The sequence below is a fragment of the Leucoraja erinacea genome, chromosome 34 (assembly GCF_028641065.1).
Source record: "Leucoraja erinacea ecotype New England chromosome 34, Leri_hhj_1, whole genome shotgun sequence".
NCBI classification, from domain to species: domain Eukaryota; kingdom Metazoa; phylum Chordata; class Chondrichthyes; order Rajiformes; family Rajidae; genus Leucoraja; species Leucoraja erinaceus.
The window spans coordinates 10,032,316-10,058,142 of NC_073410.1; the positions used below are offsets into that span (position 1 = coordinate 10,032,316).

The 25,827-nt window shown below is 42.9% G+C and overlaps 1 protein-coding gene across 1 annotated transcript in view; it reads right to left on the minus strand.

Moving 5' to 3' along the window:
* LOC129712988 (glutamate receptor ionotropic, delta-1-like) overlaps window positions 1–25,827 on the minus strand; it is a 539,407-nt gene that overhangs the window by 118,808 nt on the left and 394,772 nt on the right. The window contains exon 5 of the mRNA XM_055661821.1: window positions 6,054–6,096. Within this exon, the coding sequence (XP_055517796.1) occupies window positions 6,054–6,096 (43 nt within the window). The remainder of the gene's footprint in view (window positions 1–6,053; window positions 6,097–25,827) is intronic.

Sequence of the window (25,827 nt, forward strand, 5' to 3'; positions counted from 1 at the left end):
GCAGCGATGCAATATTATCAACTTCTGGAAGGAGGAACAAACGTGGCATCAAAAATTGATATCTGTCCTTACAGAGCGAGCTTTTAAACAGTGTGAACTATGATGACCACAATGCCCCTGCAATATCTAAAGCAGACCTTGAAAGGTCTGCTTTAGATATTGCCGATTGGGAAAGGGGGAGATGCAGCAAGACCTGGGTGTCATGGTACACCAGTCATTGAAGGTAGGCATGCAGGTGCAGCAGGCAGTAAAGAAAGCGAATGGTATGTTAGCTTTCATTGCAAAAGGATTTGAGTATAGGAGCAGGGAGGTTCTAATGCAGTTGTACAGTGTCTTGGTGAGACCACACCTGGTGTATAGCGTACAGTTTTGGTCGCCAAATCAGAGGACGGACATTATTGCCTTAGAGGGAGTGCAGAGACGGTTCACCGGACTGATTCCTGGGATGTCAGGACTGTCTTATGAAGAAAGACTGGATAGACTTGGTTTATACTCTCTTGAATTTAGAAGATTGTGAGGGGATCTTATAGAAACGTACAAAATTCTTAAGGGGTTGGACAGGCTAGATGCAGGAAGATTGTTCCCGATGTTAGGGAAGTCCAGGACAAGGGGTCACAGCTAAAGGATAAGGGGGAAATCCTTTAAAACCGAGATGAGAAGAACTTTTTTCACACAGAGAGTGGTGAATCTCTGGAACTCTCTGCCACAGAGGGTAGTTGAGGCCAGTTCATTGGCTATATTTAAGAGGGAGTTAGATGTGGCCCTTGTGGCTAAGGGGATCAGGGGGTATGGAGAGAAGGCAGGTACGGGATACTGAGTTGGATGATCAGCCATGATCATATTGAATGGCGGTGCAGGCTCGAAGGGCCGAATGGCCTACTCCTGCGCCTAATTTCTATGTTTCTATGTTTCTATGAAGAAGAAAAGTTAAAATTCAGGTGGAGATTATGTATTAACAGAAAGAAGGTGAGGTTCTTTGAGAGTTAAAGGAAAATGTTGATGCAGTTGGAGGAGAGCAGAAGAATATCATGGAAAGACAATTGACAACACAAGGCAGCCATTCAGCCCATCATGTCCTTGCATGATAGAAAAAAAAGAGCTATGCAGCCTACTTCTACCATCCATCTCTTTATCTGTAACCATGCAAGTTGCAGTCTTTCAAGGAGATATTAAGATGCTTTTTAAATGGTGAGAGTGTCTGCCTCCACTGTTTTTTGAAGCAGCGAGTCTCAATTTGCTTTCAGCTTCTGGGCAAAATCATCGGACCTCATCTCCCCTCTCATCCTTTTGATACCCCATCTTAGAGAGAGAGTGTCATTCCTTTTAGTCTGCCCAGGTGCCTCATAATTTTAAGCATCTCCGTTAAGTCCTCCTCAGCTTCTTCTGTTATAAAAAAATACCTTAGTCTATTTGATCCATCCTCATCGCCAGGATTTTCCATTCCTGGCAACAGCCTCATGCATCAGCTCCCCACCATCTCCAATGCAGTCACCTTTTTGTCCAGATGTCATGGCCAGAAGTGGATACAGAGGTTCAACTGCAGTGTATCAGGCACAGCTAATTTTACCATTGTCCCTCTGCTTTATATTCAGTATCACAGCCAATACGATAAAGTATACTGAGCACCTTTTGAACTATCCTACTAACTTTAAGGTCCTATGAACTTACACTCTAAGGTCCCTATCTCTCCATCATTCATGATGTCCTTCCATTTATTGCATTTGACCTTATTTTGTTGAATCTCCCAACTGCATGAATTTACACCCTGAATTGTTGTATTTTCGACTTAATTAGGAAGATGACTTAAGTATCTGCGTTAACATCCATTTGCTACTTTCTCACCCATATGACCAGATGTCTTGAAACCATTCCACCTCTATAAACCACATACAAATTTTACATGTTTAAGAAAGAACTGCAGATGCTGAAAAAATGGATGGTAGACAAAAATGCTGGAGAAACTCAGCAGGTGAGGCAGCATCTCTGGAGAGAAGGAATGGGTGATGTTTCGGGTCGAGACCCTTCTTCAGACACCTTCAGACTAGCAAGGTTCATCTTTCTACCTCACTTGTTGTTCTGCTAAGTCAGTTACATGCTTGTAATTACAACGTTACCTATTACTCCGCTGAGTTTCTCCAGCATTTATGTCTACCTACAAATTTTACATAATTGGTAGATTTTGAATAAGCTAGTTGTATAAGCCAGTGGGTTAGTGAGAGGAAGTAGGATTTGCAAGAAACTGGGTTTGTTTTTTATGAATTTGGAAGATTAAAATGGATATTGAATACTGAAAATGCATTAATAAAAGGTGAGAGTTCATGAAATTAGCTTATGGTTGAATTATTAAACAATGATAAAAACATAAAAATGACAAACTTGAAGGATATGAAAAAAATGTCTATAGACTATTTTTAGCCAATGGAATAATTATCTAAATTAGTTAATTAAATGAATAACGTAAAAGTCAAACAACAGGTATAACTCAGAATATCGAAAGGAGAAGGGAGTTTGCAGTATTGGGGACTTTACTATATCTGAGGAAATCAGATAGATAGGAGGCGATTAGCTGGTGAATATTAGTTTTTCTATTGAATTAAAGTTAAATGACCATTAATGGCGAGAGGCATCAATTAAAGATAATAGTTTACTCAAGATACTAACTAGATTCTAAAAGGGAGAATAGAATTGTAGTTTATATCGTGGTTGGACAGTTGTGATGCATTGCTTGTAATTCTTTAGCTATGTCGGAACTTCAGGTCAATTTGCGTTTGTGGGAGCGAATCACACATGTAGGATAGGTCTCCAATTGCATTGGAAATAGATCAGGTCTGGGGATCTGCATCCATTTTTTTTAGATTAGATTAGATTAGAGATACAGCACAGAAACAGACCCTTCAGCTCATCAAGTGCCGACTAGTGATCCCAGAACACTAACCTCTCCCCACCCAAGTCGCACTAGCTTCTCATTTTCACCCTACAAACAATGGCCTGTTTCCATTATCATTGTTACCTTTTTGCATATCTTGCATTCATTTTCTTTATGTCTCCACATCACCGTCCATGTCTCTCATTTCCCTTATCCCTAAACAGTCCGAAGAAGGGTCTCGACCTGAAACACATTCCTTCTCTGCAGAGATGCTGCCTGTTCCGCTGAGTTACTCCAGCTTTTTGTGTCTATCCCTGTACACTAACACTATCCTACACACCAGGGGCAATTTACAGCATGGAAACAGGCCATTTGGCCCATTTTGTCCATGCTGACCAAGTTGGGCTAGTTTCATTTTTCGTGCAATTGGCCCATAGCCCTCTAAACCCCTCCTACCCATACATCTGTCCAAATCTGAAAGATTTTTTATTCCATAAAAACGCCATAAACTCTACTAACACCTTTCTGTAAGCGCCTTGGTTGTGTGGGAGTAGACTCCTAACATTCCACTTGGCAGGCTTTATTTTATTCCTGATATCTTGCTCTGTATCAGACCTTCACATCTTTCTTCGATATTACTGCATGTCCAGAGTTGGATATTTACGGTCAATAGCAAAGTGACACAGCTTGGTTCTGACCTTTAAAAAGGCTACCGCAAAGGTCCAGTCAACACTGTGGGGTGGTCTACCCTTTCCTGACACCGATTGCCATCAGGTGACAGTTTAAAGGGATGTCCGGCTACCAGCGACAGTGAAGTCAAAGCTCAGCTCTCATTTCTAACTTTTTTTTTTTACACACTTTTAATGAGAATTAAATTAAAATTGGATTTGTGCAAGCTGAATAAGCAAACAATTAAATACATTATGGTCTTTTAAAAAGCCAATGGATTTTTGAAATTGTCATTTCAACCAAATAACTTTCCATATGAGTTAAATCTCCAGTGTAATCTTGTTTAAAGAGCTCGAGATGATCAGGACATTTCTCGCTACCATAAAACTAGTGAATGATACATAATGAGCGCAAAATGAAAAGGAAGTATATATTCAATGTAAAAATTGATGTTTGAAACTAAAACATTTTTTATGTATTTGTCATCGATTCCTCTAATTATTATAGACACTTGTGATTGGAAGATGTGACTCTCTGTGGAACTGTTTAATTTCTAAAACAGGCAGAGGTAAATTATGCCAGTGTAATCAGACGTTGTTCATTAATACAATTTAACATGTACATTTGATGCTCTTTCCAATCAAGCCACGTACTAAAATGGCATTGCGAATCATTATTTGTGACTCTGAAATTAAAAATAATGCCTCAATTGAATTATTCCATTTGCAATAATTAGTCCAGCAGTTTCATCCATGTGAAGACTGGCACACTACCAATGGGTTTGCCCTAGATGTCACTCGCATAAGGATTAGCATTTCCCTGCCCCTCAACCCTGCAAGTTGCAGTTCAATAATTATAGTACAGTTAACAGTTGTAATTAAATCCATGTGAAGTTCATCTGCATGACACTACCAATGGCAGCTTCAATGCCCTAGATGTTTCACTCCCAGCATAAGTGGGTGGGGGGAAATACCAAGGACACAGTTTTCTATGTATTGACACAAAATCCAAGCACATAACATAGTTATTCTGCATCATTTCTCAACAATGTATCAAAAGAGCGCTGTGATCCACCTCATTGGTGACCCTGTTTATTTGAACTGATCTCGAGGGGAAAAAATTCCTGAGTTTATCAGTTCAACTTGATTGTAAAATGTCTAGCCTTACATTTGGAAACAATGGAATAACTACTGGTAATTGACATCACAGAAAACTAAAGTTCAACTTGACCAGCTTTCAGGTTTAGCCAAACTCTTGGCGTTTGGCTGTCTGCAGCTGAAGACAGATTGGATCCCTCTATATTGCCACTTGATTTCAAAATCCCAGCATCAGTACTGGGGGTCTGAAAGAATGGATTGAGTTGCAGCACTGCAGTCAATGGGTCAATTCTATAATCTGTGGAAAAAAAAAAATAACAGACTGTGTTACATAGGGAACCGTCATGTTCATTCCTGCATATTCAGGCACAGTCAATTTCCAGTCGCCTTAACAATGCTATCATTAACTAGAGAGCAGTCCTGACCTACCATCCACCTCATTGGAGACCCTCGGGCGATATTTAGTTGAACTTTACTGGACTTTATCTGTGTCATCATCTAGTTATGCTCTCCAGAGATGCTGTATCTAACCTGTTGAGTTACTCCATTGTAATTTGTCTATCTTTTTTGGCTGGAAAGGATCTGCAACAAAATCACTAACTTGGTAGAGTGACATTTTGAGGGTTTCTAAATTCTACTGGCCAGCTTAGATAAGCCAAACTCTTGGCCCTAAACTGTCAGCCATTGAAGACTTTGGTAATTCAATCCATTGTCAACCACTACCTTGCCCAAAAGCAACTTAAAGCTGTTGGCAAAAAGATTAGAAGAAAATGCTGCAAGTGCACTGAGCTATGCACCCAGCATCTGTGAAAGACCAAGTAGCCTAACCATTAGACAATTTTCATTTAAGGATCTTTGACCTCAAATTTAACTGTTCAGGAACAGATACTGCCTAACTTGTGAGTCTCCGGATTCTGGATTGAAGAGTTGAGGCCAGGACATTTGGGACATTATTATTCCTTGGCTCTATGTGAGCTCTCCAGACTGCCTAACCTAACTCCAGCACTTTGTGTCTTTTTTGTTGTTGTAAATCAGCATTTGCAGTTACCTCGTTTACAACTTGCAGTGTGATGTTTTTTGAGGCTAAGTTTCTTCCACGACCTTAAAGAAAGCACAAGAGGCAGATTGTTACAAATAATGCAGATGATTTCAGCTTTGTCCAGCAATTGGGAACTTCCAATGATGGCATAAATATGCTAAACATTTCTAAAGTAAGCATACACCTTGAGAATTACCCAGTTTATTGATTGTCCTGTCAAAAAACTATCAATTGAAAGACCAGAAACTTGTAAGACAACTTGATAATGCATTTGATCTTCCGTTTGTGACTGCATGCCAACATTGATTGCATTCGTGTGAGCCTGGTGGACAACGTGAACCCCTTACTTATAATCTCGCCCCCCCCCCCCCCCCCCCTTTACAAAGACCCAGTGGCTGTCCTTTGAGGCTAAGTTTGTTTCCACGTTTGTGAAAGAGGCAGATTTTCAAATAATGCAGATTCTTCAGCTGTTTGTCCAGTCAGCATGGGATAATCTATTGCTCAATGATGGCATTTCACTATGCTAAATAATTTCTAAAGTAAGCATACACCTTATGAATTACCCAGGAATTGCAGTGTCCTGTCAAAAAAGTCACAGAGTGCTGGCAGTAGTGGCAGTGTCACAGCCATATCGAGAACATCAATAGGTGATGTTTCAGATCGGGATCCTTCTTCAGATCTGAAGCGTCACCTATCCATGTTCTTCATAGATGCCACCTGACCCTCTGAGTTACTCCAGCACTTTGAACAAAGTCATGAGCTGACCATATTAGCAGTTAGAACTGGTTTCCTTGTCTCAATATTTCATGATTTTTTTGTGATAACTAACGTCATGATTTCTGACGTGCAACCAATACCATCCATTACCAAAGTAAACCTATCTCTGGTGTGCACCATGTTGTTCAAGAAGGAACTGCAGATGCTGGAAGATCGAAGGTACACAAAATTGCTGGAGAAACTCAGCGGGTGCAGCAGCATCTATGGAGCGAAGGAAATAGGCGACGTTTTGGGCCAAAACCATTCTTCAGTGATGATGGGGGGTGGGGGGGGGGGAGAAAGGAAGGAAAAAGGGAGGAGGAGGAGCCCGAGGGCAGGGGGATGGGAGGAGATAGCTCGAGGGTTAAGGAAGGGGAGGAGACAGCAAGGGCTAGCAAAATTGGGAGAATTCAACGTTAATGCCATCAGGACGCAAGCTACCAAGGCGGAATATGAGCTGCTGTTCCGCCAATTTCCGGTGTTGCTCACTCTGGCAATGGAGGAGACCCAGGACAGAGAGGTCAGATTGGGAATAGGAGGGGGAGTTGAAGTGCTGAGCCACCGGGAGTTCAGGTAGGTTATTGCGGACTGAGCGGAGGTGTTCGGCGAAACGATCGCCCAACCTCCGCTTAGTCTCCCCGATGTAGATCAGCTGACATCTAGTGCACCATAATTGGATGAAGCCTACTGTAGGCCTGTCGGGCTGATATGTCTTCTTGTGAAGAATGATGGGCAAGGAAATGCACTTCTTCGATGGAGATGCAGCCTGACCTACTGAGTTACTCCAGCACTTTGTATTTTGCACTTCTTGATGATCCTTTGAAACCTTTTGCATCCACACAAATAAATAAACAGCCCCACCTGCCTCATCAATGGCTCTCCTTCAGTACTACCCCTCCAACAATGAATATCACTCAGCACTGCACCACCAAAGCTACAGCCCTTGTTCAGTAGTGCTGGTCTAACAGTGCAATAGTCCATTGGTGCTGTTTCTCTGACAGCGAGGGGCTCCATCAGTGCTGTGGTTAACGGTGCTGCACTTGGAGTGTGCAGAACCGCTCCAGTAATCAGGTCTGTAGAGTGAGATTGAATCTACGTTGGGATGCGAGACAAGAAGAGGTTACAGGCAAATAAGGCACGGTGGCGCAGTGGTAGAGTTGCTGCCTTACAGTGCTTGCAGCACCAGAGACCAGGGTTAGATCCCGACTAGGGTTTGCTGTCTGTACGGGGTTTGTATCTTCTCCCCGTGATCACGTGGGCTTTCTCCAAGCTCTTCGGATTCCTCCCACACTCCAAAGACATGCAGGTCTGTAGGTTAATTGGCTTGGTGTATGTTTAAATTGTCCCGAGTTTCTAGGATAGTGTTAATGTGTGGGGATCGCTGGCCGGCGCGGACATGGTGGGGCCCTGTTTTCGTGCTGTATCGCTAAACTAAACTAAAGTGTGGGGAATGAGATTATGGCTGAAAGCCAGCATGGATTAAATGGGCCAAATGGTCTCTTTCTATGTCATAAGAAAATATGAGAAATGTATTACCTCTGGAAAAATACATTAAAAAACCAATATCAATACAGAATTCCAAAATTTCTCAAAGCACTTAAACTTTACATATAAATGAATGAATCAAATATTCTCTTGCTATTGTCTGATAATCCAAATCCTTGTTCAGTTAAATGTTTCATTAAACACTAAATCACAGTCACAACTGGGAACTTTTTTCACAGTAATGAGCCCTGACAACTCAGTTGTGAGCAGGTAGATTTCTGCGGGACAGACGATGCAATCAGTGCTGTATACAACTCGGATACGGAACGGTCAGAGGGGGTATTTAGCCTGTTGCACACTGCAGGTAAAAAGAAAATGGATCAGCAAAAGTTAACGTCGGTCTCTTACAGGTTGAGCCAGGAGAAACTATATCCAGGAGCACGGAAATGGTACAGTGAGTACACAAATGCAATTTGTCTGTCTTCACGGCATAGGAAATCTCGTGAGAAAAGCGGAGACCAAATGGGTCTCGACAAACTCAAGAGATTAGCATCAGGACAAAGTTACTACAGGAGAAATTACTGGAGCTGAAATGCAATAAGTGAAACCTGGGACCAGATAACCTGCACCTTGCAGACCATGGAGATAATGGGTGCTCTGAATGATATCTTCCAAAATATCATACATTTTTGGAATGCTCCCAACCATTGGGATTATAGGTTTTTCGTCAAACTATTGCAAGCAGTTCTGGGTTGTCCCAGTACAGGAAGAATGTGAGGCATTAAAAAGGATGCAGATGAGATTTACCAGAATGCTGTCTGCATTAGGCGGTATTACCTACAAGGAGAGGTTGAAAAGGCTCGGAAATCCTTTCTTTGGAAGTTTGATAGAAGTATCTAAAATTATGACTGGCATCGTGTGGGAAGCAACACGTTGTTGGTTTATACCGTAGACACAAAATACTGGAGTAACTCAGTGGGACAGACAGCATCTATGGAGAGAAGGAATGGGTGACGTTTCGAGTTGAGACCTTTCTTCAGACTCTTGGCAGGCATAGATAGGGTAGACCTTTTCTCTGGGATGGAAATATCAAATACAGGAGGGCATAACTTTAAGGGGAGAGGGGCAATGTTTAAAGGAGATGTGCGGGGCGATTGCTATTACACAGGGAGTGGTGGGTGCCTGGAATGCATTGCCAAGGGTGGTGGTGGAGGCAGATATGACTGCGGCATTTAAGCTTTTGGATTAGCACAAGGATATGCAGGGAATAGAGAGAAATGGATTACGTACAGGGAGATAATAGTTTGCCTTGGTATCATGTTCGGCACAAACATTTTTGGCTGTAGGACCTGTTCCTGTGCTGGACTGTTTTATGTAACAAATGTAACCTCATTATTTAAAGATGGAAATGGAGAGAAAATGAAAATTGGTGATCGGAATAACGCAGTCTACTGCAGTCTATCACTGAGGAAGTGGTAAAAGGGCACTTTGGACATAATAATAGAATAGGTGAAAGTCAAATTGGACTCATGATGGATTGCAAAATGGGTTGAAATCGTTGAAGGTTTAATGGGCAGAATTGGATTGTGTGGTATTTGGTTTAATTTACTGGGATTGATAATGGGCAGAGACAACAGGAATAACCAGTCACTTCCACACTTGCAGTCTGTGACCAGTGCAGTGATCAGCAGTTCTTACTAGGTCCTAGTCAGGAATCTTATCAGTGGATGAGGAGCTCAAATGTAATCCGTCCAAGTATTCTAATGATACAAAGTGAGGCGAGAGTCCTAGTTGTGAGGAGGATACAGAGAGGTTTCAGAATAACGTCGCATGCTAAGTGAAGAAGAATGATGGGGGTAGACACAAAATGCTGGAGTAACTCAGTGGGACAGGCAGCATCTCTGGAGAGAAAAAATGGGTGATGTTTCAGTTCGAGACCCCTCTTCTTCTCGACCTGAAACATCACCTTTTCCTTCTCTCCAGTGATGCTGCCTGTCCTGTTGAGTTACTCCAGCATTTTGTGTCTATCTTCGATTTAAACCAGCATCTGCAGTTCTTTCCAACACAGGAATGAGGAGGGACATCATTAAAACATATAGAATAGTTAAAGGCTTGGATAGAGTGGATGTGGAGAGGATATTTCCACCAGTGGGAGAGTCTAGGACTAGAGGTCGTAGCCTCAGAATTAAAGGATGTTTTTCTAGGAAGATGAGCAGACATTTCTTTAATCAGAGGGTGGTGAATCTATGGATTTTTTTGTCACAGAAGGCTGTGGAGGCCGTCAGTGGAATTTTTAAGGCAGAGATAGATAGATTCTTGATTAGTACAGGTGTCAGAGGTTATGGAGAGAAGGCGGGAGAGTGGGATTCGGAGAGAGAGATAGATCAGCCATGATTGAATGGCAGATAGACTTGATGGTCTGAATGGCCTAATTCTACTCCTATCACTTATGACCTTGTGACCTTATGAATGGCAAGGACATGGCAGATGGAATGCTGCCAGAAAATAATATGAGGTCCACCACTTTGGTGGAAAAACTATACAGAAGGCAGGACATTTTTTTAAATGATAAGAATTTGAAAGTTGTTAGTGCTCAGTGCAACTTGGGTTGTCCTGGTAAATGAATCACTGAAAGTAAGCAAGCAAGAACTGCAAGCAATTAGAAAGCCAGATGGTGTGTTGGCTTTCGTTGCAAAACAATTTGAGTACAAAAGTAGGAGCTTCTTGCTCCAATTATATCAGACCCTCTTGGACTGTAATAATGTGATCTCCCGTCTAAGAAAATGCATACTTGCAAAATTGGGAGTGTACTGAAGATTCAAAGATTTATCCCTCGGATCTTTGGCTTGCTGCATGATGCAAGGTTAAGCAGCCCAGGCCTGCACACTCTCGAGTTTAGAAGACTGGGATCAGGAAACATACACAATTCTGAGAGAATAGATAAAGTCAACGATTTTTCTGTATGTGATGTTCAAAACCAGGGATCAAGTTTGTGATCGGCTATTCAGCGCAAAGGTGAAAGGCATTTATTCAGTGGGAGAATAGTGAATCTATGAAATTCTCAACCCAAGAGCACTACAGAAGGCTTATTTACTGTGACTACGCAAGATCACGATTAATAGATTAAAAAAAATTAAACATATCATGTTAGGAAATTCTTGTAGAAAGTGATATTTAGGTAAAATATTAGCCATGACCATGTAGAATGGTAAGGCAGCCATGAGAGGTGAATGATCTATCCCTATGCCTGCACTTTCATACTGACCGGTGTGATTGAGAAGATAGGAAGGGGGAAGGCAAGAGGAACGGGAGGATGTGGAAAATAAAAGATAATTAACACGAGGAGATGTTGACAAACATTATACTTGTGCATAGATTTTGTAACTTTTACATATGTGCGGATGAGATGAGTTGCAAAGTATTAGCACCACAACTAGTGTAGTATATTTAAGATAGACACAAAATGCTGGAGTCACTCAGCGGGGGTCGGGTACTTTTCAGCGCTGCCGTTTTGGCACCGCTGTTTCGGCGGGGCAGTCTTGGCGCCGTACATAGTTAATGCTTATCACCGAAATAGCGGTGCAGAAACAACTGTTGCATTTCTGACATTGCTTGGTGCGGTGAGCGACGTTTCGAAGAGTTTTGGGGGAAGCCTGCAGTTTGGTAAAAGTTGTCGGTCTCTGCTGTTGTCCCAGTGCTGGAGCAGGGAGGCTTGTTTGTAGAATGGCAGTAGAGAGCTTCCTATTGCTTTTATACACACACACTGTATAAAAGCGATACCTATTTACCTTGCTTCATGTTTCAAGCGAGATACTGTACTTTATGGAGTAAATATATTAAAATGGCAAAAGATCGGCCGCCTCCAAAAACGGAGGCGCCGAAAACGGCGGTGCTAAAACAGCGGCGCTGAAACGGCGGGGCCGAAACGATGGCGCCAAATGGTACCATTCCGACTCAGAGGGATAAGCAGCATCTCTGGAGAGAAGGAATGTGTGTTGTTTTGGGTCGAGACCCTTCTTCAAACTGAACTAGTGTTGTATATTGACCAGTTTTTCTCAGTGGTAAACCAGATCACATTTAATTCTCTCAAGATGAGAGCATAATAGTTAATATAAAATAACCCTAAGGAAACCATTATCATTTCCATCGTACTATACAGACAATATCCATATTTTGACCTTCAGGGTACCTTCTGGTCTACAATGAATTCCTGATTCAATTCTTCTTTCTATTTCTGACCATTCATTGTTAATATTCTGGTGCATCATGAATTTTTGGCTCCCTGTTTGAATTTTCCCAAATTTGGACCAATGCTATTATTTCCTTCTTCGATTTGTGGATCCTGAGTTACAGTCCTGTTTGTTGTCATCCTCGACCCTTTTGTTCATTTACCTCCGGCTGTGCCCAGCTGTCCACCTTAATTCGAGGTTCTGCTCCAAAGTATTTAGGTCACTCGTGCTTGCTATCAAATCAAGCGGCCTGCTTATAAATCTGTATTGGCAGACCTATCAGCGGCCCACAGATCATCTTCTGCAAGCTTTTAGAGGAGCAAATTGACTCACTTCGAGGATATGGCATTCATATCACCATTTCACATATCACAGCTGACCAGTCCAATTAATGTGTTTTTTATTTAACAACTAAATCACTACGAAAGCTTACTCTGTAGTTGGCATGGATTCACGACCGTTGATTCTGGGCCTGTCTGTTCCAGAATCTGAAGCTACCTTTGAAATCCACTAACACTGTAGTGTATATGGACATGGTGTACCTAAGAGCATGTTTAGGTGTCTCAAAGTTGCTCCACATTTTTGGGCACTACGTAATTTAATTTCAAAGTTAAATAAAACATAATGGAAAAGTGCCAGTTTCCAGTGAGTTGTATCATTTGCAGTTTTCATTGAAGGAGTATCCTATATGCTAACACGAGGAGAACATGGCCTAAGTGTTCAATATACATCTCACTATCTGTTGCCCATTGAGGCAGGACTTTATACAGCCTGTGCAACCTGCTTCAATATGTCTTAAAGGAGGGTTTCTGAGCAGGAAGTAGCATCTGGAGTCAAGAGTTGGCTACATATGACAGCAGATACATAATAATAAATATGGCTCGCTGTGTTATTCCATCTTCAACCACCCATTTTTCCTCTCTCTCCACCTATCTGATAGTAATCCCAGCTCTCCTAAACTCCAGACCCTTGTCCGAAGATCCCTTCAATGGCCAAGTCACCCTGCATCTCAGGATCCATGGCACCCAATATCTGGTCCATCTCTCGACTATCTTCTCCGACCAACTCCTCTGTCAACCTCTCCATCTTATCTCCACTTACCTGCAAACTACGATCTACTCCAGCTCCCAGTATAAACTGTGCAAGGCCTGTCATTTAGTAACACGGATGAAATACTTTCCGGAAAGGGCATTTGTTATGCCCGTCTAAACATTGGATAGCTGCCCTTTCCAAATGCAACTGGTTGTTTATGTGTGATGGAACAACATATCTCAGCTAATGGTACATCCTTGTTGGATAATTTCAGTCAAAAAATAAACCACGTCCAATTTATCAAGGGGTTCATAAGGTCATAATTGATAGGAGTAGAATTAGGCCATTCAGCCCATCAAGTCTACTCAGCAATTTGATCATGGATGATCTATCTCCCCCCCCTCACCCCATTTCCTGCCTTCTCCCCATAACCACTGACATCCTTCAAGAATCTATCTTCTATCTCTGCCTTAAATATATCCATTAACTTGGCCTCCGCAGCCTTCTGTGGCAGAGAATTCCACAGATTCACCGCCCTCTGGCTAAAGACATTTCTCCTCATCTCCTTCCTAAAAGAACGTCCTTTAATCCAGAGGTTACGTGGCATCTCCGCTAACAAAAGTGAAGATATGGAAATCAAACCAAAATAAATCCACATACGGAACTGTGGACCAATACTAATCAAAAGCTACTTTAGTCCAGACTTCAAAAAATGGGAGAACATTAAAGGAAAGCACATCAAAGAACACGGTGTCCTTCGGATTAGTTCCTTATTTTCAATAATGGAATGCTAAGTGTAATCTAACTGTACCTTTTATAAAGTAATACATCAGGGCCTTTGATGAAAAGGAGAAACCCCATGCTTTCTCAGTATGTTTAACAACAGATATTAACAGACCGTGTGTTAGATCTACCTGAGCTGTAGAAGCAAGCAGTATTAGCGCTGAACCTTGCCCAGTACCATTAGTGGATGTGGACTGAGGCAGTCATAGCTGAGCCTACTGAAAATTAATGGGGTTTGAAATTCTTTCTCAGACTTCTACTCTCACTGCAAAATAAAATGGAAATCTTTATTAGTAATATCTAGGTTACAAGAAGCAGTAAAATACCATGCAAGACCAATAGTGGCACGGAAGTACATTTATTGGGATGGGAATATGCAATCCTATCGTTGATCATGTTCATAAGAGAAAGGAGAAGAATTAGCCCATTCGGCCCATCATGTCTACTCCACCATTCAATCATGACTGATCTATCTCTCCCTCCTAACCCCATTCTCCTGCCTTCTTGCCATGACCTCTGACACCCGTACTAATCCAGAATCTATCACTGCCTTAACAATATCCACTGACGGCCTCCACAGCCTTCTGTGGCAAAGAATTCCACAGATTCACCACCCTCTGACTAAATAAATACTTCCTCATCTCCTTCCGAAAGAAACATCTAACTCTGAGGCTATGACCTCTGGTCCTAGACTCTCCCATGAACGGAAACATACTCTCCACATATACTCTATCCAAGCCTTTCACTATTCAGTAAGTTTCAATCATCCTTCCAAATTCCAGCGAAAAGAGGCCCAGTGCCATCAAACGCTCATCATATGTCAACCCACTCATTCCTCGGATCATTCTCGTAAACCTCCTATGGACCCTCTCCATCTTTGTACTTTCTTCTTCCATGCATATTCCCAGTTCTATAGCATCTAGAAATGCATCCCTTCACCACCTAGACCTCTGGACACCGTCCTTGCATCTTATACCGACCACCATACCTTTCCTTGGATGGATAGAGGGAGTCTGAGAGAATTAATGAATCTGCTGTTAACAGTTCCATCGCTCTGCACTCTCAGCACTCTTGTTTATCTATATGAGACCCCCTGCCTTTTGATTGAAGGGGGTCAGGTTCAATTATATCACCCCAGGTTATGTCAGGATGGCTGAATTCTCAATCATTGGATGACGCAGGTCCTCCATGGCAAATTGTGAATGTCAGTTTGATAAATCTGGTAATTAATGTCGGGCAATAAATACAGAGAGAATCAACACGAGTCCAACTGCACACTCTCTGATTGAATCTTAATCCCCTTCTGAGGCTATAAAAGTAATCACAGCGTAGACAAATAAGGATGAGTAATTAATACAGTCTTACTCATATCACCCACATCCTGAGTACAACCATAAAACTGAATGGAAATCTTGACTCATGTAGAGAGACAATAGAAGAGGTAAACATCTTAAAATCTTATACCAATATACTTAAGGGCGGCACGGTGGCGCAGTGGTAGTTGATGTCTAATGCCCTTGTCCCACTTAGGAAACCTGAACGGAAACCTCTGGAGACTTTGCGCCCCAAACAAGGTTTCCGTGCGGTTCTCGGAGGTTCCTGGAGGTTTTTGTCAGTCTCCCTACCTGCTTCCACTACCTGCAAGCTCCGGCAACCACCTACAACCTCCGGGAACCGCACGGAAACCTTGGGTGGGGCGCAAAGTCTCCAGAGGTTTCCGTTCAGGTTTCCTAAGTGGGACAGGGGCATTACAGCACTTGTAGCACCGGAGACCCAGATTCGATCCCAACTATGAATGCTGTCTGTACAGACTTTGAACGTTCTCCCCGTGACCGCATGGGCTTTCTCCGAGATCTGAGGTTTCCTCCCACACTCCAAAGACATACAGGTTTGTAGGTTCATTGGTTTGTGTTTGTATACTTGGTATAAATTGTTCCTATTGCGTGTTAATGTGCGGGGATAGGTGGTCAGTGTGGACTCGGTGGGCCGAAGGGCCTGTTTCGACGCTGTATCTCGAAACTAAACAAAATCTTCAAAACATAATCTCTCCGTCTGTCTGTCTCTCTTTATCTCTTTCTGCCTGTCTCTGTCTCTTTCCCTGCCCCTCTCTGCCTCACTGCGACCCGTGTCTGGGAAAACTGCAATCGTCTTTCATGATCGTGCTTTCCCTCAAATGTGTAGATTAAGAAAGGAGGAATTTCAATTTCTCCACAATGTGCAGCTCCATTGTCCATTCGATATGCATCTGGTAAAGGACACACATTAAGTGAAGGTTATGACATCTTAAGGGCCTGTCTCACGAGCATGTGACTGCATGCGGCAAGCGTGACCTAACGTGGATGCTTGAGCCGTACGGCCCCGCGAGGCGGTCCCACTTCGATCGCCGGAGCCGTATGGAGTTGTGCGGAGCTGGTCCCGACATCGCGCGGGGCTCCAAAAAACTGACACTGTACAAAAACTCTGCGTGGCAAGGCGTGCCGGCCCGCAGCTGCATTGAGGTTGTACACACCGCCTCGACGGACGTGCGCTGCGTCTCAACACCGCGCGCAGCGTCTTGATGCCATACGCAGCATCTTGACAGCGTACGCCTTCGCTCGAACTTCACGTCAACTCGTACGGGATCACTCGACCTCCGCGCGGACCCCGCTTCCTGTTTGGTCACGCTTGCCGCATGCAGTCGCATGCTCGTGGGACAGGCCCGTTACACAGTGAGAAGTTACTGAGAGGAGGGATGGGAGAGGGGTATTGCCTGACAAGAAAACTGGAAACATCTAAAGCTGAGCTTTCCTGAGTTGCCAAGAAAAAAAAAGGCAAGAAAGGCAACTTTTTGAAGAAGCTCAAATAGAAATTCTGCTCCACATGATATTTCCAGTTGTAAATATGGAATTCTTTGAAAGAATCCCTCCCAGACTTTCTTTGCACCGACATCAAAACAAAAGCCTGATTTGAAAATCAGAACACCAGCAATTTCTGAAAATTCCCAGCAGGTCAGGCGGCACCAGTGGAAAGATAAACAAAGTCTGAAGCCTTAACTCTACGTCTATTGCCACAGATGCTGCCTGATCCACTGAGTGTTTCCAGCAATTAGTGTTTTTGTTTCATGTTAGGACCAGAGGAAACAGTTTTGCTTCTCTGTCAGATATTCTAGTGTCCCTCATTGAAGTGGTGATGATCTTGCCACCTCCGGTTTTACACCCCTCCAAGTTCTCTGTAATCCTCTCACTCTGGCCTCTTGTTCATGGTTCCTTTAATATCTCCTTTCTGCCTTTGCCAAGAGCCATAAACTTGGAATTACCTCCATAAAGTTTAGATCATCCTAGTTTATATGTTCTGTCTTTCATTATTCTCCCGTGCCCTTGCAAATTAATCTCTCTCACATTTCCATGAATAGAACATTGAACAGTACAGCACAGGAACAGGCACTTCGGCCCACAACCAAACGCAATGCCAAGTTAAACAAATCTCATTTGCCTGCACATGATCTATATCCCTCTGCATATCCATGTACCTGTTAAAAGCCTCTTAAACGCCACTATCATGTCTGCCTCCACCACCACCCCAGGCAGCGCGTTCCAGGCACCCACCACACTCTGTCTAAAGAACCTACCCCATACATCTATATTTAAATTTTGCTCCTTTCACCTTTAAGCTGTGCCCTCTGGTATTTGGTATTTCCACCCTGGAAAATGGTTCTCACTGTCTTCTCTATTTATACCTCTCTTAACTTTATATAACTTCTATCAGGTCTCCCCTCAACCTCTGTCACCCCAGAGAAAGCTATCTAAGTCGGTCCAACCTCTCCTTATTGATTTCATTTCTAATTCATTTACAGGTCTAATTAATTTACAATTAATCCATCAGCATGTTTTTTGAGATGTGCGGGGGAAACCTGGATTACCCAGAGGAAACATGCAATCACAGGGGGAAGGTGCGAACACCATTCTCATAGTTCAGGTGGTCAGGATCAAATCCATACACCAGGTCTCGGAACTGTGAGGCAGCAGTACTAATGTTGTTCCATCCATGATTAAGACTCAAAGACATTTTAGAGGGAAAATGGATCGGAAACAGGTCTGGCATTGTATCTTGCTTGGGAACATTGCACGGGGACGTTGGGCTGAATGGAAAGACCACTCACTGCTCTCTACCTCCGAGAAGGTGCCCCTTCTATCCGTAATAGCTTTTTGTGACCTGCCATTAATACATGGCTGAATGTCAAATTGTGATTCATAGCATTCATATGAAGCCATTTGGGGGAAGTTTTATCTTGGTAAGGAACAAGGATTCCCATTTGTACAATATCTTGTTCAAATAGGAATCCTTGTCATTCTCTTGTTTCTTTACATTTACCCCCTCTTGCTTGTGTGGTTATTCTGCCACTGAACACTCAACATTCAATTTTAACTTTGCTTAAACAGTTAACGTTTACAACAGCCCATTGATAAATAACTTTCTGTGGGTGTAACAACCAGACCAGTACAAGATTAAAAAGACCACTGCAAGACTGGGCGGCACTTGCTGTCTTACAGCGCTCACTGCACTGGAGATCCAGGTTCGATCCCTGCAACGGGTGCTGTCTGCACAAAGTTTGTACATTCTCCCCGTGACCGCGTGTGTTTTCTCCAACATCTTCGGTTTCGTCCCACACTACAGAGACGTACAGGTTGTAGATTAATTGGCTTGAAACAAAATCTTCCCTAGTGTGTGTAGGATAGTGTTAATGTGCGGGGATCGCTGGTGGGTGTGGACCCGGTGGGCAGAAGGGCCAGTTTCTGCGCTGTATCTCTATACTACACTAAACTTATAAAGATAACTATCAAAAACTTTTGATTTTATCCCGTACTAAATCCATTGGAATTTAAACTTAATTATTTGAGTTGGCACAAGCCTGATATATAATAGTGTACACGTGCATGTCTTTAAGGTGTTTAATGCTCACAGGGAACAGTTCCCCCACTGGCAGTCAAGCACCAACCTTAACGTAAAAATAGCACAATCCCACCTGGTATCTGGAACAATATCTTAATTCAGTTGCTGAAGTCACAGGATGTATATTTTTCTGCCATGTTGGCATCATTTCAGAAGCCATTTTAAATAAGAAAGTGCTTTCACAGTGTGCCTCTGAATGCCCCATCCCTACAATGGCTGACGTCTGCAGAACCCATCTGTTCATACCTATGCTGCGTGCAGTGACTTTGGAGCCTGCTCTGCCCTTGCCTCCAGTAAATCTCTGTCCCACAATGTTCTCAGCGGTCCGAGTTACACGAGTCACCTTCAGAGAGAGAGCTACAAGTTCAATGGCATGTAGCAGTGGCTCAATGGCTAGCTTCAGAGGGCTGGTGCATCGAGCCACAGTCTGGAATTAGGGGAACGCAGAAATAAACGTAAGCAACAATGAGGTGCGGTGCCATGAAAAGAGTGCAGCTTAATCTTTCCCCACTGCTATACATAATGTGGTTTGACCACTATAGACACACATGGAAAACTATAGCTTATCATTGATGATACAAGATACAAGATACATTTATTTGTCACATGTGCCAGTTGGCACAGTGAAATGTAATCACCATACAGCCATACAATAAAATAAAGAACACAAGGCGGTATTCAACATAAAACATCCCCACACAGCAGAATCAAAAGTTTCCCACTGTAGGGAAGGCACCAAAGTCATGACTAGGATGGAGAGGCACATACTTATTATATTTGCTTCATGAATGTGCCCACAAATGTTGCCATCTATCACTGCACTCAGCCAAGCTTTATACTTATATACTTGCCTTTTACTCAAACCATTTAACTAAGGAAATTCCATATGTTGCCAATGACCCATAACAATTTCTACATATGCAATGTAGAGAGTATCCTATAGGGATGTGTCGCAGCTTGATAAGACAACTGCTCTGCCCTTCACCTCAAGAAATGACAGAGTGTTGTGGGCACAGCCCAGTCTGGAATGAAAAACAGCCTTTGACTCCATCTTCATGCCACTTCTGGATAACAGCCAAGGTAATGTCAAACACTTACACCCTGGACATTCTCTCTTCTCTCTCTCTCCCTTGGTACGGAAAATACAAAAGCTTGAAAGCATGTACCACCAGATTCAAGAACAGCTTCTTAACCCCATTATCAGATTTGTAAACATACCTTGTACATGTTAAGTTTAGGAAGGAACTGCAGATGCTGGTTTATATTCAAGATAGACACAAGAAGCTGGGGTAACTCAGCGGGACAGGCAGCATGTTGGGAGAGAAGGAGTGGATGATGTTTCGGATCAGTCTGAAGAAGGGTCTTGACCTGAAACGTCACCCATTTTCTCTGCAGAGATGCTACTTGTCTCGCTGAGTTACTCCACCTTTTTGTGTCTATCTTACAAGTAAAGGATAGATTCCCGATCTGCCCATCTACCTCGTTTCAACTCCTTTTTTTGTATCTGCACTTTTGCTGGACCTGTAATGCTGTATTCTGTCTTTAAAAGTACCTCATCAAAAAGTGCTTTAGGATATCCGAGTTTATGTGCAACAAATGTAAAATGAAAATGGGAACTGCCCATCAGCATCTGTAGAGAGAGTTAAAGGATTAACATTTCAGGTCAATAGCCTCGCTTTAGAAAAGTACATTGCCAGTATTTCCTGTTTATTGTATTATGCACCATTTTAAAAATATACATCATTCATAATGAAGTAAATACAAGCTGGCCGCCCTGTTTTGTTCTGGTCTTTTCTCGCCTCCAGTTTCTTCCCTCCACCTCCCCTACCCCCCACCCCCACCCCTCTATCTTTCAGTCTGCAGAAGGGTTCTGACACAAAATGTCACCTATTCCTTTTCTCCAGAGAGCTGCCTGACCTCGACTCCAGCACTTTGTGTGTATCTTTAAATACAATTGAGACTTGTTTCTCTCATGAACATTGAGGAATTTGCTTTTCGCATGTTCTTCGGGATTTTCTGCAGTTTGTGCAGTATTACAGATTCAGATCGCGATGATGGTGCAGTGTCTGCCCATGATTGCACTAAGCACTTTGTATTTATTGGCACCTATATTTTGGTTATTAGTTTATTGAAATTTTAGTTTAGTTTAGAGATACAGCACGGAAACAGGCCCTTCGGCCCACCGGGTCCGCGCCGTCCAGCGATTTCACGCACACCAACACTATCCTACACCCACTAAGGACAATTTTCGCAATCACCAAACCAATTAACCTAGAAACCTGTACGTCTTTGGAATGTGGTAGGAAACTGAAGATCTCGGAGAAAACCCACGAAGGTCATGGGGAGAACGTACAAACGCCGTACAGACAACGCCCGTAATCGGAATCGAGCCCGGGTGTCCGGCGCTGCATTTGCTGTAAAGCAGCAACTCGACCGCTGCGCCATCGTGACTTATTATATGTTATCTATGTGTATTTCATTTACAGGCTTGTTGTGCTGCTGCGAGTAAGAATTTCATTATTCTGTTGTCGGTACATATGATAATTAAACACGCTTAACACTTGGTGAGTTCATAATTCACTTACTTTCCCAATGGGCGCCAATGATCCTATTGAATGAATGGGGTTGTATTCATTAAAAAAAATAAATGAAGCTATGCAGCATGCTGATGTTATACTTATTTTAATCATTTTCAATGTGTTTTAAAGTAAATTTAACAGATCATTGCTTTTTAAAAAAAATGATGCTTACTATTTTAATTCGTTAAAATGTACTTTCACTGGTGTAAATGTCAGTGAGCAGTAGAGCCTGCTCCAGGCGCCTCTGAAAGACTTCTGGGATACTGGTACGTCAGCCTCATGTCAGCGATGGCTGGAGTATAGCAAAGGTATCAGTGTGCTCAATCTCTGAGCTCAGAGAGAAATTGAGTCAGTTCCCACTGGGTCCAGGGAATCAGAGGGAGGTCAGATGCATCAGCTTGATTTCCGTGCTATAGCCTGAACGGTTGGAAGTCATTTACACTGCAGCTGCCTGTCTCTCATCTAGGCCGGGAGTAACAAGGAACAGCAGATGCTGCTTTACCAAAATAGACACAAAGTGCTGGGGTAACCCAGCGGGTCAGGCATCATCTCTGGATAAACATGGAAAAGGGGCGGTGGAGGACGATGGAGGCCGGTTCTTTGGATACTTTCAAGAGAGGGCTCTTAAAGATAGCGGAGTCGGGGGATATGGGGAGAAGGCAGGAACGGGGTACTGATTGTGGATGATCAGCCGTGATCACATTGAATGGCGGTGCTGGCTCGAAGGGCCAAATGGTCTACTCCTGCACCTATTGTCTATTGTCTACTGCACCATGATGTCAACCTGATGTATAATGAAACCTGTGGACTAGCTCAGGAAACTTTCATTAACAGATAGATGAATGTTCTACTCGGCAACAGCTGACATTTATTTAAACGCAATATCTAGCAACTCTATATATTTTCCAATATTTGAAAATCACATTTTTTCTTGGAAAAATAGTCAACAGTATTAAATGACCTTCCTGTGACAACAGTTTCCAGCGGAAATTCTATGGGCACCGGTAAAGAGAAAATAGATTGCTTAGCCTTTAACCGTGATATTCACAGGTCAAATCATGATATGAAATTTATCAAACTGAGCAAAAATCAATTCAACCATTATCTTTGTAAATACCACAATATTTTATTTATTTGTGTAAATCTGACATATTGAAAACCAATAGATTTTTCACTCCTTCTGTCCAGATGTAATGCCAATGTGGAAAGTTGAAACCGCAGCTTAAATGAAAATCGCTATACCTACATTAATTACAAGGGAGTATGTTACACAAGTCATTTCCAGCCCAGCAAAGAAGAAATGAAAACCTACCCGGATGCCGAACGTTCACATCGAACGTGTTTTGAAACCAAAGAACCTCCAGTACCGATGCAAGTAACATCAGTAGAGAAAAAACAGTGACATTAAAATGGCCTTTGATTATATTCAGGAATTAAATGAGCACAGTGGTAGAGTCACAGCCTCACAGTTCCAGAGACCTGAGTTCGATCCTGACTATGGGGGCTTTCTGTGTGGAGTTTGTCCGTTCTCCCTGTAACTCTGAGGGTTTTCCCACATCCAATGTCCACCCGCTGTAACATACAAAGATGTTATGGTTTGGAGGGTAATTGGCTTCTGCAAATGGCCCCACCAGTGTAGGATGTAAGAGTGTGACAATATGGATCTCGTGTGCGTGTGAATCAATGGTCAGCATGGATTCAGTGGGCCAAAGGGGCTTGTGTCCACGCTGTCTCTAAACTAAATTGTGTAAAAGAATCAGAGTGGAGTGTCGCAGTATTACAGCTTCCTGTAACTAACCTAGAACAGTATAGAGCAGGAACAGACCCTTCAGTCCAAGGTACACAAAAATGCTGGTGAAACTCAGTGGGTGCAGCAGCATCTATGGAGCGAAGGAAATAGGCAACGTTTCGGCCCGAAACGTTGCCTATTTCCTTCGCTCCATAGATGCTGCTGCACCCGCTGAGTTTCTCCAGCATTTTTGTGTACCTTCGATTTTCCAGCATCTGCAGTTCCTTCTTAAACACTTCTTAGACCCTCCAGTCAACAATGTCTATGCTGAACATTGTGCCAAGTTAACTATGCAAGAAGGAACTGCAGATGCAGGTTTAAACCGAAGATACACAAAAAAATCTGGAATAACTCAGCAGGACAGGCAGCGTCTCTGGAGAGAAGGAATCGGTGACGTTTTGGGCCGAGACCCTTCTTCGGAGTCTGGAATCTGAGTTATTCCAGGTTTTTGTGTCTATCTTCATGCCAAGTTAACTAATCTCCTCTGCCTAAACCTGATCCATATCCCTCCATCCCTTGCATGTCCATGAGCGCATCAACATGCTTCTTTAATGCCACTATCATATCTACCTCCACCACCAACCCTGGCAGCGTGTTCCAGGCACCCACCACCCTCTGTGTAATAAATTTGTCTTGCACATTTCCTTTAAACTTTGCACCTCTGACTTCAAGTTATGCCCTCTAGACCTTAATATTTCCACCTTGGGAGAAAGGCTTTGGTTGTTTACCCTATCTATGCCTCTCATAATTTTAAAAGGCATTTGAAATACCAGATCAGAAGGAAACAATGATATAAAAATGCCAGATGATCAATTCACAGACCGTGAGAATTCAACGTGGTTTTCACCTGCAGTACAACAGATATCCAATGGGTGTCTCAGTGGAAGCACAAGAGACTATGGGGAAATAGACACTAAATGCTGGAGTAACTCAGCGGGACAGGCAACATCTCTGGATAGAAGAAATGGGTGACGTTTCGGGTCAAGACCCTTCTTCAGACCCAAAACGTCACCCATTCCTTCTACCCAGAGATGCTGCCTGTCCCGCTGAGTTACTCCAGCATTTCGTGTTTCGTCTTCGATGTAAACCGGCATCTGCAGTTCCTTCCCACACGCGCGACTATGAGAATAAAGAACAGAACAATGGCTCTATTTAAAAAAAGGTTTCAAACTATGTGCGGTTCTTATGTTTACAAAAATTCAGTCTTGAGGAAAAGAGAAAGCAGTCTTGTTAAAATGACATTTGTTCTTTGCCTTCCATGCCTTAGTGATTATGTGCTGTCTGCATAATTGTGATAACGTGATACTTGTCATACTGGATAATGTGAGAGTACCTGCCCTCATCACAATTTCAGACAGTATGTTCCAGATTCCAACCACCTCCTGGGTGATTGTTTTTCCTTGATCCTCTCGAAACGTCTAACTCCTTACCTTAATTCTATACCAACCAGTTTTAGATACTGCTGGCAAGTAGAGAGATTACTTACTATATACCCTGTCTATCCCTCTACTGTGCTCTCCTTGATCTCTTGATATTGTGTTTCACTAACATATTAGTGTAAATCATTGTACACAGAGAGGGCTCATAGTTGAACGCAATGAGAATTTAACATTATTAAATTTCCATATGAATTAGGAGATCACAATTTGCCTATTTCCTACTCTGGAAATATAGACTCAAAAAGCTGGTGTAACTCGGCGAGTCAGGCAGTATCTCTGGACAAAAAAGGAATAGGTGACTTTTTGAGTCGAGACCCTTCTTCAGTGTGAGAGTCATGGTCTGAGAGGGAAACGAGAGATATAAAAAGGTGCATAGAACAAATTAATGAAAGGTATGTAAAAGGTAACGATGATCATGGAAAGGTGGAGCCCACAAAGGTCTATTGTTGGCTGTGGGGAAGGTGATAACGAGTGAAACAGTGAAACTTAACAGGATGACAGTGAAACTAGTACGACAAGTAGGGTGGGTGAGGGACGGGAAGAGAGGGGGTTGAAGGGTTATTTGACATTAGAGAAATCGATATTCATACCACTGGCCTTCAAATCAAAGTCATCAATCCCATTGCATAGACACAAAATGCTGGAGTAACTCAGCGGGCCAGGCAACATCTCTGGATAGAAGGAATGGGTGATGTTTCGGGTCCAGACCCTTCTTCAGGCTGATACTTCTTACTCATCAATCCCATTCCCCCTCTTGTTTCCCAGTTGTCTATTCACCACCGCTTGCCCATCAACTCCATCTCAGATTCTCCACCATCTACTTTCACTTGGGATAATTTACAATGACAGATTGACCTACTGACCAACGTATCTTTGGGACGTGGGAGGAAAACAGAGATGCACGACATCCACAGAGAGAGCGCCCAAGGTCAGGATTGAACCCAGGTCACTGAAGGGCGTATCCCACTTGGCCGTCATTTGCGCGCCATTTACGTGACCTGGTAGCGTGTGGGTAGCGTGTGGGTAGTGCGGAACGGGCACATGGAGTAGCGTGGAGGAGTGTGGAGTTGCCTGCGGTATCGTGCAGCGCTCCAGGATTTCGTTCTGCACAAAGTCTTCGCGCGCCACTGGACTG